Below are 16,310 nucleotides of genomic sequence, written 5' to 3'. Positions count from 1 at the left end.
CTTAAGTCCTCCACTGCCTGTGTATATCTTTAAAGACCTCAGCACAAAGAGCCACCATAAGCTGGCCTCAAAAAGATGACAAGATTGCTATGGAACCAGAGCACATACTGAAAAAAATTCAGTGGAAGGTATTTTTTTAAGAAAAGGATTGATGCTATAGACTGTTGTGCCCCATTTTTAAATGCAAAGCTAAACAATAAATACAAGCCACATTCCTCTGCTTGACTGTGCTCCGTGCGAGACACATGAGGACCAAGGCATGATGAAGGAGCCTGGAGGAAAGGCCCCGTGAGTGATGCACGGCTTTTCCAGTTCCCCTGCGATGATAGGACTGCCCGCAAGGGCAGAGCAATGCCAAGGGTCAGGCTGATCTCAGCTTTGTTCTCATGCTGCAAGAGCCAAACACACTATGTATTCCTGTGTCTGAGTTGTGCTGAGCCTGTTTGAAAACTGCTCTGTACAAGGCCAGTTTTCCTTGCAGCTTTGAATGTCACGCTGCAAAGCCAAGCGAGTATCTGCTGTGCTTTATGGGGCAGGGACAGAGGCCCGGACGGGCTCTTGGAGCCACTGTGCCTTCAGCCGCTGCCTGCCCCAGCGCTAGGTCTGGTGGACCCAGTTGGCTGCAGCCTCTGTTTCAAACATTTTCATGGCCTTTAAACAAATAGATCTGATTTTTAACAAGTTTCTCTTAAATAAGGATGTAGTTCATATATGCATTCTGGATATGAGCATGTTACTGCTACAGTGAATACCAAAAGAGAATAAATGACTGGGTTCACACAAAATGAAAGCCATGGTGGCATACAGGTGAAGGGGAACTTTTTGTGTTGCTTGAATCCAGCCAGAGTGGTTAACAAACCATGCTGCAGGGCTCAGGCAGCACAAGCTTGTAGCCACCCTGCAAGCCATGATGGCGTGTCACATTGTGCGAACCCAGGGCTTTCTGTATAAATGCAGTTCGTTTGAGCAATTCTCAAATATGCGTATTTGACACTGTGCCTGACGTGCAGATTTAAAATTTGCACTGTTATTTAGGTGATACATGAAGTAGTATCAGTGAGAAGCTTAATTTAATTCAGCTTCTTTTGCTTGCTGATTTAAATCATGATTTAAATCTCCTTGATTTAAATTACTCTGTCCTGCCTGGAAGTGAACCCGGTCCCTTCTGCATGCAGAGCTGGTGCTCTGAGCTGTTCCATTTACAGTGTCAGTGAAAAGCAATTGCAGGATCTCTTCTAGCCAGGTACAGCAAGGAGCACTGGTCCCAAAAAGAATTAATATCCCCCCCCCTCATATTTATTTCCTATCTTTTTCCCTTTCAAAGAACTCAAAATGGCTTACATAATTCGCTTCTTTCTCTCAGTCTTATCTGACCTGTGGTCCCTCCTTGTAGCATCTCTGTTTACTATTCCCTGTCTCCAACCACAACTTTATTTACATCCATACACAAAACTGGATGTAGTAGTTTTATAATCTCTTCATGTATTCTTGGTCTCTGTTTCTGATGTATTAGGAGATCTATCTAGATATGGGAAACATGAAACCACAGTCAGTTTAGGGAAAATAACCATTGACTAAGGATGTTCTTTTAAATGATGTAGGTGGAACAGATGCGCTACAAAGATGCACGCATTAAGCTAATGAATGAAATTCTAAGCGGCATAAAAGTACTCAAGCTGTATGCATGGGAACCGTCCTTTGCAGAAAAGGTGCTGGAGATACGAAAGAACGAACTCCGTGTTTTGAGGAAATCTGCGTACCTCAATTCTTTGTCAACCTTTGCATGGATCAGTGCACCATTTCTGGTAAGCTTTATAGGTATACCTTCTATCAGCTTTCTCAGCCACATGTTTTGGACTGCAGCTCCCATCAGCCCCAGCCAACATAGCCAATGGTTAGAACGAATGGGAGCTGTAGTTCACAAGATCTGGAGGTCACCATGGCAGTGAAGGCTGCTTATGTCAGAGTAGCTGTAACCTAGCAGGACTGTCCTTGTAACTTGCCACGGAAAAGCAAAACTACCCATACAACGACTTTTGCAAGCAAAGCAGGAAGTGGGCATGCATGAACTTCCTCTCAGAAAGTGGCCCCTGTGGGCAGGTTCTTTGGGGCAGCATGTCAGCAGGAGCAGGTGGATGGCTAAGCTCGAGCTTTCTGCAAGCAGGTAGTGCATGCTGCTACTCCTAAGTAGACAAACAGAGTTTTCCATGAGGGAAGAACAACAGGAACTGACTATCCACATTACCAAATTCTGGAATTACTTTATGATAAAACAAACAAACAGAAGAGTACTACTGAAAGGCCAGAGATCCATCTGTCCTAGTAGTCTGTCCTCAGCTGTGACTAGCCTGATACCCTTTGGAAGTTCACAGTCAAGAGAAGGTGATCCCCTGCTGATTATCTCCAGCACCTGGTGATCTGAACCTCTGAACAGAGGTCTGTGGCCTCTGAACATGAAAGCTTGAGGTGTTGCTGTAATGGCCAAGCCCTGCAGTTGGGCCCTTCACAAAGCCCTGTGGACAAGCCCTTAATTTTTAGAAGTCATCTAAGCTAACAGCCCGTTCAGCATCTGATGGCAGTAAATTCCATAATGTGACAACATGCATGTCTGTCCTGGAATCCTGCCTGTTGGATTGGAGGCATGACCCTGCATTCTGGGGTTTATTAGAGGTGGCCAACAGGTTTCTCTCTGTCCACTGTCCCCACATTATTCATAATACATAGCAACAGTGAATTCATTCTCAGAGGGCTGATTCTTTTGTTGCCAAAATGGCAGCATACATGCAAAAAGGTTTGCACAAGTACAGAAAAACCTGTAGTGAAATCCCTCTCCGTCTCCCTCTCACACTCACACTCACACACACACACACCAGCCAAATGGGAATGGAACAGGCTCAGTGAGAGCCAGTGTGGTGCAGTGGTTAAGAGTGCGGGACTGGGACTCAGGCAATCTGGCCTCTAGTCCCACTCAGCCGTGGAGCCAACTGGGGGACTTTGGGCCAGGCACAGCCTCTCAGCCCAGCCAGCCTCACTGGGTTCTTCTGTGAGAATAAGACTGAGAGGAGGACAAGAATTAGGAAAGGGGCCTTGAGTTCCTGGGAAGGAAAAAGGCAGGATATAAAAATAATAAATAACTGAGCATGGAACACTGTCTGACTGTGGTGGAAGAAAAAATAGAAAATTGAGGAGGGTTGAAATGGAACGGAGTGCTGGGGAAAAGATCCTGCCAGGCTGGTTGGAACCCTGAACTGCAGCACTTGCTTGCCAGCCTTACTTCTCCTTGGGTAAGGCTCAGGTCCGTCCTCCAGCTTATTATGTCTTCTGCATCACAAGTCTCCAAGACCTTTATCTTTTCTTAAGGGAAAATCATCTGACAATGTTAATCGTTTTCTCTGTATTTTTTCCAATCTCACTGATACCGTTTTTGAAACAAGCCACCCGGACTGTGCCTGCTCTGCATGATGGCACAGCAGCCCCAGGCAGACCGCAGCTCCCTTGCTTCACCTTGTTTGCACTATCAGCCAGATTTCTCTCGGGGAGCGGCCTGCAGTGCTGAGTCAGGCTGTACAGGAGAAAATGTGAGGAAGGGCTGATCCTTGCTTGCTGTCCTCCTTGAGGTTCAGTGCTGTGCGAATTCATTGCCCATCTTTTTCCTCCTGGGAAAATAAACAGGGGCAGAATCTGGTCCCTGCTGCTCTCCATCCTGGACAAAGTGCCAGTCCAGGTCTCGCTTCCTATTATTCTAGAATACTGCGTCACAGTTAAGAACTATACTATTTGAAAATCAAATTACTTGTATTCTTAGGTATTACAGTTCCATTCCTCTGGAATGGTGCCATGCTTCCTTCTTTTATACCACATTGGAATAACAAAGAGTTGAAGCAATTGTTTAGTTATCCATTAAACGCTGTTATGTTTAGTTCTTATATTTCCAGTTAAGCTACAGCAGCAGCTGGTGCCTCCGATGTCTGTGGGGTGGGATATCTAAGCAGTGTTTCAGCCTGAAGTTCGCATCCCTGGAGCCAAACCTGGGGGGGGAGGGGGTGGCTTTGGTGTTCAGCACCATGGATAGCTCCTTGTAAAGTCTGGGCTGTGCCCCAAAGTGGAATCGTCTCCCCTGGACAACGAAGCCTCCAGCCTCCACTGCGCCTGCACTCCATGATCAAGCCAAGAACCATTGGTTATTCGACGTATGTTCCTTGCTTCCAGGTTGCCCTGACCACTTTTGCTGTTTTTGTCAGTGTGGATGAAAACAATATCCTAGATGCAGAGAAAGCCTTTGTGTCTCTCTCCTTGTTTAATCTCCTGAGATTCCCACTCAACATGCTTCCTCAGGTTATCAGCAACGTGGCACAGGTAAGAATGCTGCCAGTACATAAAGGAAAGAAAAATGCAACAAGAGCCTAAGCTGGGCCTGTTTGCACAATCCACCTGGTAATAAACCACAATGGATTAATTGCTCCCTAAGCTCCTTGCACAGAGCAGGGCCAACTTGCATGCTAAGACAGCAGATACACACCCAGGATACCGACCCAGCCGATACCTCCAATTTACACATTTATGGAACTGCACAGTTCCACATTTGTTCAAGTGTGGTCATTGTAATAGCCATTTTTAAAGGGGAAACTTAAAAGCTTTCCCAGCCAGTGACAACCTGTCCAGGTGCTGCTTAGGCACTTTGATGGGACTGTCAGCAGCTGTCAAAACTGAGATCATAGAGGCCAGCTGTCAAGGCAGCAGCCTCCCAGGGAAAGAAACAGAACTGACGAAAAGGCTGCGGTCAGCTGAAATAGCCTGTGATCATTCTGGAGAACTTCCAGCCAGCGCCAGTCTCCTCTAAGGGCCCCTTGAATGCTTCTGGGCTGGCTGGCCTTGGCAAATGCCTAAGCAAGCTTGGTAGAAGTGGCAAGGGGTCTCGCGGCTGTTGGCAAGCAAGTTGCTGACTGGCTCCTGGCACCTGAGATGGGTTCAGTCACCCACGTTCAGATGATGCAACAAGCTATCATGGGCTCAGCAACCCAACTGCAAGCCATGGGTTGTCAGGGTGGCCTGTTGCCCTAAAATAAGCCACCTTGCAGGAATCAGACTGGGTTCAGATGGCCCAGCACCCCATCCTTGGTAACGACCCACAATGTGTCATCTTCAGCCTCAAAGCCCTAAGGCAGCCTTCACCAACCTTGCACCCTCCAGAGGTTTTACTACAGCCCCCAAGTTTCCTGGCCATTGGCCACGTCGGCTGGGCTTGATAGGAGTTGAAGTCGAAAATATCTCGAGGGCATCTGATTGGGGATACTCTCCTAGGCGAATTAGGGCCTTCATCCATTACACCAACTTTTACAACCTTTTGCAACATGGAAACACTTGTACACCTGCTCCCTCTGAAGTACAGGAGTGGGGCCTTTTCAGCTGTCGTCCCAACACTGTAGAACTCTCTCCTGAGGACGTGTGCCTCACTCCTCCCAGTTCTGCTCTGCATGGCTAGTTAATGAAATTCAGAAGGGCTTTTGGAAATGTAGTGTGCATTATTTGGTGCTGTTAATCAAAGCAAGAACCCCAAGTAATTCTGCTGCGGTCTGTATATTTTGGATTAGATCCAAATTATTTGCTAACCACTTAGCAGGTTTTACATGTGAAGATGGAATATTAATGTTAGTAGCTAAATCAAGGATACAGGAATCCAATTTCTACAGGAGCAGAGGCCCACAGGGAGGGGAACCAAACTGCTTTCACAGCCACCACCTGCTTTCCTGTCCCTCTTTGAGTTTTTTGCTCAGCCAGGCTTGCTTGTAGTCTTGGGAGCAAGAACTGGTCTGATGAGAAAAGGACCAAGAAGGAGTGCAGATAATACCTGGAGGAGCAGGCAGCATGCAGAGAGAGAGAGAGAGAGAGAGCGTGCAGCACTGCCACTTGTATGTGACTTATGCTCTAAAATAAGTCGCGGGCTTTGGTGGTTGGCCTTGGTTTCGTTTGTGGGCTAGCAGTGGTTTAAGTAGGATGTTTTTAGTAATTTTAATTGTCGGTTTTAGGTTGCTTTTAATTGGTGCATCTTGTGCTTTACTATGATGTTGCCTGGGGAGTGCGTGGGCGCCGCCATCGGGGTGGTGATGAGCAATGGACGTTATGGCGTTGGGGGTGTAACGGGTCTGCATAGAAGAAGGAAGGACAGATGGTTAACACCTGTTCCTCTTTCTGGTTATTCCCCCAGCCAGCGGGTTCCGGGTAGACTTGTCAGCTGCCCCCCAGGCCTGTCGGTGCTGTTGCTTAATGCCAGGTCGGTCCAAAATAAAGTAACAAGCATCCATGATTTGATCATGGATGAGAGGGCCGACCTGGCTTGTATCACAGAGATCTGGGCGGGTGAGGGGGGGAGATGTCGCCCTCTCACAACTGTGCCTGCCCGGGTACTTGGTCCAGCACCGACCACGCCTGGAGGGGAGGGGAGGGGGGGTCGCTCTGGTTTATCGAGCTTCTATTTCCCTTGTGGGGCTTCCTGTCCTCTCGAGGCCGGGGCTGGAGTGCCTCCACTTGGTGTTGGGTGACTGAGACAGATTGGGGATTCTGTTGGTGTACCATGCACCCTTCTGCCCAACAGACTCCCTGCCTGAGCTGACGGAGATTGTCTTGGACCTGGTGTTGAAGACTCCCAAGATGTTGGTCCTGGGGGACTTCAGTCTCCATGCCGAGACGGTTCTAACCAGGGCGGCTCAGGACTTCATGGCCTCCATGGCGGCCATGGGGCTGTCTCAACACTTCAGTGGCCCAACCCATGAACGTGGACACACTGGACCTGGTTTTCTCGACGGGGCAGGAAGAGGGTGATCTGAGGGTGAGGAATTTAAGTTTGATGCCCTTGTCAGGGTCAGATCACTTCCTCATAAGGTTTGAGCTCAAGAGCGGTCTTTCCTTCTGTAAGGGTGCGGACCAGATTGTATTGGTCCGCCCCCGGAGCCGGATGGATCCTGATGGATTCCTGGAAGCTCTGGGGGATTTTCTGGTTGACAAGGCTGGTGATCCTGTCGATGCCCTGGTTGAATTGTGGAATGGGGAGATGACCAGGGCTATTGACATGATCGCTCCCAAGCGTCCTCTCCCACCTGGCAGAGTCCATTCATCTCCTTGGTATACACCTGAATTACGGGCAATGAAGCAGGTTGGGAGACATCTAGAGCATAGGTGGAGGAGATCACGGGGTGAATCTGAGCGAACACACTTAAGAGCCCATTATCGGGCCTATGCTGTGGTGGTGAGGACGGCAAAGAAGAAATTCTTGTCCGCTTCCATTGCCTCCTCACAATGTCGTCCGGCAGAGCTCTTTCGGGTGGTGCAAGGGCTGATACATCCAGGCCCAAAGAAAGATCTCATACCACCCTCAAAGGCCCGCTGTGACGACTTTGCCAGGCATTTCAGGGAGAAAATCGCTCAGATTTGTCACAAACTTGACTCTACTATTGAACCAGATTCTACTGAGGAGATGCCAATGACACTGTCGAGTCCACAATTAATGGATGAATTTCAGTTGTTGCAGCCTGATGATGTGGACAAGGTGCTTGGACAAGTATGCCCTACCACCTGCTTACTAGACCCATGCCCATCCTGGCTACTTAAGAAAGCCAAGGATGGGATTGGCACCTGGATCCTGGAGGTGGTCAACGCCTCTTTAAGAGACGGTCGTGTACCTTCCTCTTTAAAAGAGGCGGTAGTCTGACCTGTCCTAAAGAAGGCATTCCTGGATCCAGAGGTGGCCGCCAATTATAGACCGGTGGCCAACATCCCGTTCCTGGGCAAGGTGCTAGAGCGGGTGGTGGCGGGACAACTCCAAGCATTCTTGGATGAAACTGATTATCTGGACCCATTTCAGTCTGACTTCAGACCCGGGTACGGCACTGAATCTGCCTTGGTCGCCCTGTACGATGACCTGTGCAGGGAGAAGGACAGGGGGAGTGCATCCCTGTTGGTTCTCCTGGACCTCTCAGCGGCTTTCAATACCATCGACCATGGTATCCTTCTGGATAGGCTAGTGGGATTGGGGGTCGGAGGCACCGCGTGGTGGTGGTTCCACTCCTATCTCAACGGCCGATTTCAGAAGGTGGTGCTGGGGGACTATGGCTCTGTGCCATGGCAGCTATGCCATGGAGTTCCGCAGGGGTCCATTTTGTCCCCCTTGCTATTCAACATCTACATGAAACCACTGGAAGAGGTCATCAGGAGGTGTGGGCTGCGGAATCATCAGTACGCTGATGATACCCAGCTCTACCTCTCGTTTTCAACTAATCCAGGTGAGGCAGTGGCTGTGCTGAACCGGTGCCTGGCCAAGCTAATGGGCTGGATGAGGGCCAATAAACTGAAGCTCAATCCAGACAAGACGGAGGTCCTGTTGGTGGGAGGTTCAGGTCTCGGGATGGGGGACTTGGGCCTTGTCCTAAATGGGGTTGCACTCCCTCTGAGGGACAGGGTTCGCAGCTTAGGAGTGCTCTTCGACCCTGAGCTGTCTTTAGAAGCTCAGGTGACGGCGGTGGCAAGGAGTGCTTTCCTTCAGCTTCAGCTGATCCATCAGCTGCGTCCCTTCCTGGAGAATGACTGCCTGGCGACAGTGACACACGCGTTGGTAACGTCCCGATTAGATTTCTGCAACGCGCTCTACGTGGGGCTACCCTTGAAGACAGTCCGGATACTTCAATTGGTGCAGAATAGAGCTGCCAGGCTGCTGACGGGGACTGGGCGTTTTTCTCATATAACCCCAGTTCTCCTTCAGCTCCACTGGCTCCTGATTGAAGTCCGGGCCCAATTCAAGGTGTTGGTTATGACCTATAAAGCCCTAAACGGCTTGGGACCTGGATATCTAAAGGAACGCTTGCGCCCATATATGCCCTCCCACCCCTTGAGATCAGCAACGGATGCCCTTCTCTGGGAACCCTCTGTGAATGATATTAGGAGGGTGAGTACCCAGAGGAGGGCTTTCTCTGCGGTGGTGCCCCACCTATGGAATGCGCTCCCCAGAGAGGTCCGCCTGGCGCCGTCGTTATTTGTTTTTTGGCGCCAGGCGAACACCTTTTTATTTAAAACTTCTTTTAAGTGTTAATTTATTGGCTATTTGTAGGATTTAAAAAAATTTTAAGCCAAGATGCACCGGGTTTTAATATTTTTATTGTATAACTTTGTTTTTGTTGTGAGCCGCCCCTAGGCTTTGTTGCGATGGGGGCGGCATAAAAATGTTTTAAATAAATAAATAAATAAATAAATAAAATTAATCACACATACTAGAACCTGCTTTATTCAGGATGGCTTTAACCTGGGACTGCCCCCAAATGAGCCTGCCCTTTGTGTGCATCGTTTGGCTTTCAGTTTGGCTCAAAGCTTGTTACGCTCTGGCTGAACTTCCACTTTAACTGACACAAATTAGCTGCTTGAGGGTCGGGCTAATAACTTCCCCAGGCCACACGCAGTGAACGCAGAGGATGCTGCCCCACTCACCACACCGTTCACAAAAGGTCCTTTCTCATTCACACACCAACTGGCATTGTGTTCCCCAGGCAAGTGTTTCTCTGAAGAGGATCCAGCACTTCTTGTCCCATGATGAGCTTGATCCAAACTGTGTGGAAACCAAGCTAATTACTCCAGGTAAAGCCCTGCTTGAACAGGCGTAGTAGCATGGAAGGTGAGGTGGGAGAGCCGTCATTTGTGTGGTGGAGGGAGATTGCAACATCTAAAAATTTCACAGTGGAATGCTTACCTGAGCACAGGTGCTCTTCAGGCCGTGTATGGAAAGATTGCAGTCATAGCTCAAATGAGCTTAAGCCCTCACAGATCAGGCATCTGATAGGAACCCTGCATGTCTCCTCTTGCACGGTGCTTTGCTGTGGAGTCCGATTGCACATCTGGAGGTGAACCAGCACTTGTGACTGTTGCTACAGATGTTTCTGGTTGCTCCCCGTTAAAATGTATTGCCACTGAAGCTCTTGTTCACATGTTGTCCTAAGGAGCATGGTGAATGTTCTTAAAAAAAACTCTGAGGAGACATTTTTGCTGGTCTCCCAAATTTTACTTACTTTGCCAAGCACTTCCATACAGTCAGCCCACACCTGGCAGTTTTCAGCTATTCACACATACCATTAGTAAAGGGTGAGTAAATTGCCACAACTTATTCCTCATAGACTTGCTGATAATCCAGTGCGTAGCCCTTTATAGTATAATTCATGGAAGGGTGCAATACCTAAGCGCACCCTTTGTGTATTCATAGCTACCTCCAGCGTTTACGTAAGAGCAAGTCACAATACTCCTTAGGAGTGTCGCTCATGGCCGTGCAGGGTCATCATGGCAACAGTAATTGCTCACGATGGGAATCAGCCCAGCCTGCGGCTGGCGTGAGAAGGAGATGAAGCAATGAGTTGATTGAAACCCTAATGCAACTGTCTGAAGCTTGTTAGAAAACACAACCGGTGGCTTGCGATCTGCTTGATTCAAGCACAGCATAGTTAAGGTTAACTGAAGCTTGCCGGACTCAAGCTTCGCACAGCAAGCCACAGTTAATCAAAGGATGAAGCAAAGGTGCCCAGTCTCTTCTTTGCGGTCTTGCGGAAAGGAGGTGAGGGGGTGGGGGAACGCAGGGAAGGCATGCCTGGTTTCCCCCTCCAGAATGCAGCTTATGGTAATGTCCAGACATGGCCAACACGACTGAGATGTGATGAACGTCACCGTGCGCCTTCTTTGCTTCGAATATGCCAAATTCCACAGACGGATGTATTTTTAAAAGCGGGAACTGGAGAAATGGTGCAGTGGCACAGGGAAGATCGCAGTTGTTTCAGATGTTCATCTGGGAAAGCCCTCGAGCACATTAGGTGTAGCAGGCTGAGGATGAGTTGCTCATTCAAGCCTTACCATGAGCGGTTCCCCTTTTCTCAAATGACGCTTTCTTTGCATCGGTCTCAGAAAGGAAGGGAAAGGAAAGGAACCCCTGGGATGATGAATACAATTCCAGAAGCAGAGCCCCCGTGTTTGCAACCATCTAACTTCATGCCTGTTTTTGCGCTTCCCTCTCTGTAGCAGCATCTCCTTGGTCTTTGACAGCCTTTCCATTTGCAGGGAAAGGGGGAAAGAAGCACTGAACTGCCCCCAAGAAGCTGCAAATTAGACCGCATGAAGCCCTGAAGTATAATCTCTAGAGAACAGCTCTGCCTGGCCAGGGGAGATAAACAAGCATGCTTCTCAGTAATTGCTATTGGATAAATATTTAAGCTAGCATTGCTAGATGTCCCTTATTTTAAAGTATTTCCCCTTACTCCATAAACACAACTGCTGCAGAAAAACCGCAGAAGCTCACAATTCTCTTGCACTCTAAAAAGCACCCACCAGCTCGCCCAAGTGCTTTTTTTAGGTTTAAAATGTTGATCTGAAGCTGACCTCAGCAGCATGACTTGTGCCCAGCATGTGACAGGATGTTGCTTAAAAGGCAAGAAGGAGGGAAGCTTTCACAGTGGTTCTTCCTCGCTTATCTACCCTCACTTCACCCCACGACATGTTTGGCATTAAGGAGGGCTGATGTGAGCTCTTTGCATCTTTCTCCAGTTCCTGCTTTTTGTGGTGCAGTCTAAGGCATGCCTACCCCCACCCAAGGAGCCTTATGGCTAATGGAGCAGGCGAAAAAAAAAACAATCGAATGAATGGATGCTAAAAAAAATAAGCCCCACTGAATTCAGTGGGACTTCCCAGGAATGCATGTATAAGACTGTTGGCTTAGATTCTCTCGTTCCTTTTTGAACAGGGTATGCCGTCACTGTAAGCAATGGAACATTCAGCTGGGCAAAGCACCTTGAGCCAGCTTTGAAAGAGTAAGCAGTCTTTACTCCAGTTAAAGCAATGTTTTCCTGCTGCTTTGATCTTTAAAACTTGTAAAAAGTTTCAGCAAATTGTCAGGGCCCTGAGAGGAGGGAGTGCGTGTTATTTATTGACCTGTTTGAAACTCACTGCTGCCTAGCAACTTGCATAAGTGGCAGGTTACCTCTGCTTCTGATGCCTTCCATTTCTGATCCTTAAATGGCACTGAACGAAACACAAGCCTCCAGCCAGCATGTTCAAGTGTTTCTCCCCCTTTGGTGTGTCAGGCTTCATTTTTCCCTTGAAAAGAGTTAGGTTTGCCCCTGCTGTCATAGACGGGGGAAACAAACAATATTTTAAAAGGTGTGCCATTCCTGGACCATTAAACTGTGGTTGTGTGGTGTTCCCCCACTTGTTTTGTATCAAAGATGTAATTGTTTCCATTCTGTCCAAGACTGGCTCTGCCATTTGAGTTGCTTACCCCAGGCCAAGGGGCAATTTCAGACTTCCCTGTAGTTTCCATCCCCTCCTGAAACAATAGTGATTTTGCTTATCCATCAGTCACAAAGGACCATGATTTAGGAAGAGCAGTGGTTATCCAGGATGCACAGCATGCACTGCACGCAGCTGGAACCTTGAAGAGCGAAACCCCCCCAGCCAGCGACCACCTTTGAGAGTTGCAGCCTCTCTAGGCTTGGAGCTGGCGCTGTGCTGGTGCAGGTGACCAAAGAGAGCTGCCTGGGTGAGCCCGGCTTGACACAAGCACAAAGAAGGATGCCCTGCTTTTTAAAGGTAGTGGCAAGAGACAGTGGTGTCGGAGAGGCTGGGCTGGCAAGAGGAAGGTGAGCCTCAGCCAGAATATTCTTCTTGCTTAACTTAAGCATCACTTTGACCGGCTTTTAAAGCCTTAATTGTTGGTCAATGCTTGAGACTGGCTAGATGTTTTTAAGAATGAAGGTGGGGAGCTATCCATTCATGTCACGATCCTTTTATGCACTATAGAAGTAGCAACGGGGGCAGTTGTTCAAAACTTTCCCTAAGGCATTGGGTTAGAGTCATGCAGGTGGCAAACAGATGGGCAGCACTTTTAGTAAGCGATTGCATCCTATGTGCTCAACATAGAAATTATGCAAACCATTAGTTGACTGCCATAGCCTGATCCAAATTCTGGAGCTTCTGAGGGCTGCTTTGTATGGCATTACAGTGGTGAAGGAGCCATTTTGGTGGGTTTTACCCCATTGCTTACTGAACGCAGTCGTTCATGTTACTGCATTCAACTTGGGTCCAATTACACAAGTCCTTCGCATCTTGTTCTTTCTTCCCATTCCAGTTCAGACAGCAACGCACCAGGAAGATTTGCCACCCCACATATTATGGCTTGTTCAGATGCTGTCACAGCTACATTTAGAGAGCCAGTATAGTGTAGTAGCTGAGAGCACAGGACTGGGACTCAGTCTGGGTTTGAGTCCCTGCTCAGCCGTGGAGCCAGCTGGGTGGCTTTGGGCCAGTCACAGACTCTCAGCCAAACCTGCCTCACAGGGTTGTTGTGGGGAGAAGATTGAGAGTGGGAGGAGGAAAATGTTGTAAGCCACTCTGAGTTCATAGGGAAAAGTGGAATATAAATCTAATAATTAATTAAGTAATAAATTTTATTTGTTTATTATTTTAAAAGCACCAAAAGGGACAGACATTAAAACCAAATTCACAAAATGTAATAAGCAGCCATTAAGGCTTCATCCCACTAACTGCAAGATTTGCTATGTTTGTGGGGAAGGGCTTCTAGCACACCTTCTCTGCTGTTGTGCAGTTGTAAACCTGAACAAACCTTGCTGGCAACCTGTGTGCTTAATCCTCCTGGGAACATAAGGGTGGAGGAGGCACGTGGTCATCTTGCAGAGGTCCAAGTCAGCATAGCTAAACTTCTGTGGGTGTTGAAATTGTTCTGTAAGAAGCTTTGGTAGTTGTCCAAGCCAAGGTTTATCATAATATAGAAGGTGATGAGTTGCAGCAGGAACACAATCCTAAACTTTTAGGCATATATCTCAAGGGACTGCTACAAGATAGCCAGTCCCATGGAATCTCCTAGCACTCTCAACTTACTTTGTAAGAGTGCCATCACAAGGCCTCCAGAAGACATCGGGGAGACCACAGAACTCTTCAGGGTCTGAAGGCTGAGCACCTGCCTTGACCCTTTGCATCCTGAGTGGAAAGAACCGCGCTGGCTGCCCTGTGTGTGCCTCAGGGTCAAATCTCGGCTGTGAAGAGAGAAAAGGGGCTTGTCCGGGGACAAAGAGGAGAGGTGCCACAGAAATGCACCTGTTCAAATCAGAGCCCCAGCCTCCTTCCCTCCCACTCCCTGGCACTAAATCTCGATGGATAAAAAGCAGGGTGGATGCTGGCAAGTGTAGGGCAAATGTAGGGGCTTGCCAGTGTCTGCTATGGGGATTGCACCCTCAGTAGCCTGTTAGACTCACGGACATTGTGACCTCTTCTCCATTTACCTTTCTTGAAGCTGTTCACTCCCCAGTCACTGTTTGCTGTCTCTTAGCCCATATATGCATTACTGGGAAAAGCTGATTAAACGGGGTCTTTGGGGGGAAGTTGCACTGAACTCTTGCTAAGCAAAAACACAGCACATAAAGGAAGAAAGGCATGTTTGGAACTTTTATTATGAGTAATTGCAGACACTTAGCTATCATCTGTTGCAACAAAAGCAACAATGATTCAGTTGCATCTGAAAAGTCTGAAAAAGCAGGCTGTGGCACAGAAGATACCCAAAAGTATAATAGCTAAGATGCCACAGAACCCTTAAAGTTAGTTTTGCTTTATTAACTTTGCATTAACAAGTTCTGCTTGTTGGCAAATGTGCCCGTCCTGGTTTTACCCTTTTCCGTCCCTACAGCATAAATTGGTTGGTCCCCAGTGGTTCTTTGGTGGCCGTTGTTGGCCATGTCGGCTGTGGAAAGTCCTCCTTGGTGTCTGCTCTTCTTGGTGAAATGGAAAAACTCCATGGGGAGGTAGCTGTGAAGGTTGGTTTACAGTAGCACGAGAGAACATTGCATCCATTTAGAGAATTTTGTGTTCTGTGTGGCATATAAACTGATCCCCTCCTATGTGTGTTTGGGTAACTCCCTGTAGGGTTCAGTTGCTTATGTGCCCCAGATAGCCTGGATCCAGAACGCCACACTGAAGGATAACATCTTGTTTGGCCAGCCTTATACTGAAAAGAAGTACCAAACTGTCATAGAGGCATGTGCCTTGAAGCAAGATCTTGAGATGCTTCCTGGAGGGGACCAGACGGAGATAGGTGAGAAGGTACGGCCTTTATGCTTACCTTTGCATGTAGACTTTGATGGTTGCCTGATGGTTGCCTTTCTTATCTCCAAAGAAATAAAAGGGTGGTCTAGATCATAAAGGAAGGAAGGAGCAAAATGTGTGCTATACTGGGGGTACAAAGCTTGGGTTCCTGGGAGGTTTTCTGCGAGCCAATTTGAAGGGATTGGACTTGCACAACAAGAGAGCCTCTTGTTTCTTGAAGCTTGTTATTAAACAAGTCGGCATTCTCTTGATTGTACCTGTCTTGGTCCATGGTTCTAGCCAGGCTTCTGTTCTTATGGTTTATGGTTCCAAATTACCTGGAAAGATTTGACTCCTTTGACTGCTTTCAGCCTCCCCATTTACCAGTCTCTCACTTTTGAAAAATGAGTCAAACGTGTCTTGCTGCAGATGCTCGTTTGTTTGTTTCTTTATTTAAAGTAGTTATAGCCTGTCCAATACCAAGGGTCTCAGGAGGGTGAAACAATACACAGCACACATAAATAGAATATAAATATACAGTAAAAACAATCATTAAAACAGCATTAAACCTTAAATGGTTTTGGCCTGGCACCGAAATGAATAAAGCACTGGGACCAGGCACACCTTTCTGAGGAACAGGCGCTAAAGCCGGGGTGCTGCCACATAAAAGGCCCTTCTCAGGGTAGCCACGCTTCTGGTCTCCTTCAAAGAGTGCTCCCAAAGAAGGACCTCCGATGAAGATCTTAGGGGGCTGGACTGGTGTATTATGCTTAGAGAGTTCTTTTTATAGTGTGACTAATGATCGGATAGGATCTGTTCTAGGCTATCCCATGGTACAGGGCACAGAATAACGGGCTCAAGTTACTGCATGCCAGATTCCGGCCACTGTTAGAGCATTACAACAGTGGAACCAGTGCCCTAGAGAGGTTGTAGGCTCTCCCACGCTGGAGGCATTCAGGATGCAGCTGGACAGCCACCTGAGAGGGGCGGTGTACCTGGGAGTCCTGCAACAGCAGGGGGTTGGACCTGATGGCCTTCTGGCCCCTTCCATTTCTACTGTTCTGTGATTCTGTGCTCAGTCCAGTGGAGGTTTGACATGGCTGCTTTGGACTGATGCAACCAGACGCCCGGGGTGTTAGTCTCTATGTAGGAATCTCCTTTGTTGGCTGTCACTGCAACCACACCGAATAGTGGCATGACAC

At 48.0% G+C, this 16,310-nt stretch overlaps 1 protein-coding gene and 1 long non-coding RNA gene across 12 annotated transcripts in view; one reads left to right on the top strand and one right to left on the bottom strand.

Moving 5' to 3' along the window:
• Positions 1-16,310, top strand: part of ABCC3 (ATP binding cassette subfamily C member 3) — a 73,829-nt gene that overhangs the window by 39,875 nt on the left and 17,644 nt on the right. For 5 of the 10 annotated variants that reach the window (XR_006413725.1, XR_006413726.1, XM_044419980.1 and 2 more), the window contains 6 exons: positions 1,602-1,805; positions 4,210-4,356; positions 9,531-9,618; positions 11,759-11,825; positions 14,714-14,840; positions 14,950-15,126. Coding sequence is in view for 8 of the 10 variants with exons in the window: in XM_044419980.1 (XP_044275915.1) it covers positions 1,602-1,805; positions 4,210-4,356; positions 9,531-9,618; positions 11,759-11,825; positions 14,714-14,840; positions 14,950-15,126 (810 nt within the window). In the remaining 2 variants the exon portion in view is untranslated. Of the gene's footprint in view, positions 1-1,601; positions 1,806-4,209; positions 4,357-9,530; positions 9,619-11,758; positions 11,826-14,713; positions 14,841-14,949; positions 15,127-16,310 lie in introns of those variants that run through there. The other 5 variants (XM_044419984.1, XM_044419985.1, XM_044419987.1 and 2 more) reach the window with 5 other exon arrangements.
• Positions 3,021-11,121, bottom strand: LOC123018147. Of its 2 annotated transcripts, none has more exons than XR_006413727.1 (4): positions 9,731-11,121; positions 9,472-9,589; positions 5,672-5,810; positions 3,021-3,750 (listed from the first exon to the last, which is right to left on the bottom strand). It is a non-coding gene; the product is annotated as an uncharacterized LOC123018147 (long non-coding RNA). The 2 variants fall into 2 exon arrangements; XR_006413728.1 differs by lacking the exon at positions 3,021-3,750 and adding an exon at positions 4,281-4,365.

Source organism: Varanus komodoensis, unplaced genomic scaffold (assembly GCF_004798865.1).
Source record: "Varanus komodoensis strain SLA01 unplaced genomic scaffold, ASM479886v1 scaffold11, whole genome shotgun sequence".
NCBI classification, from domain to species: domain Eukaryota; kingdom Metazoa; phylum Chordata; class Lepidosauria; order Squamata; family Varanidae; genus Varanus; species Varanus komodoensis.
Note: the sequence above shows the minus strand (reverse complement) of the source record. Positions and strands in the feature narration are given on the sequence as shown.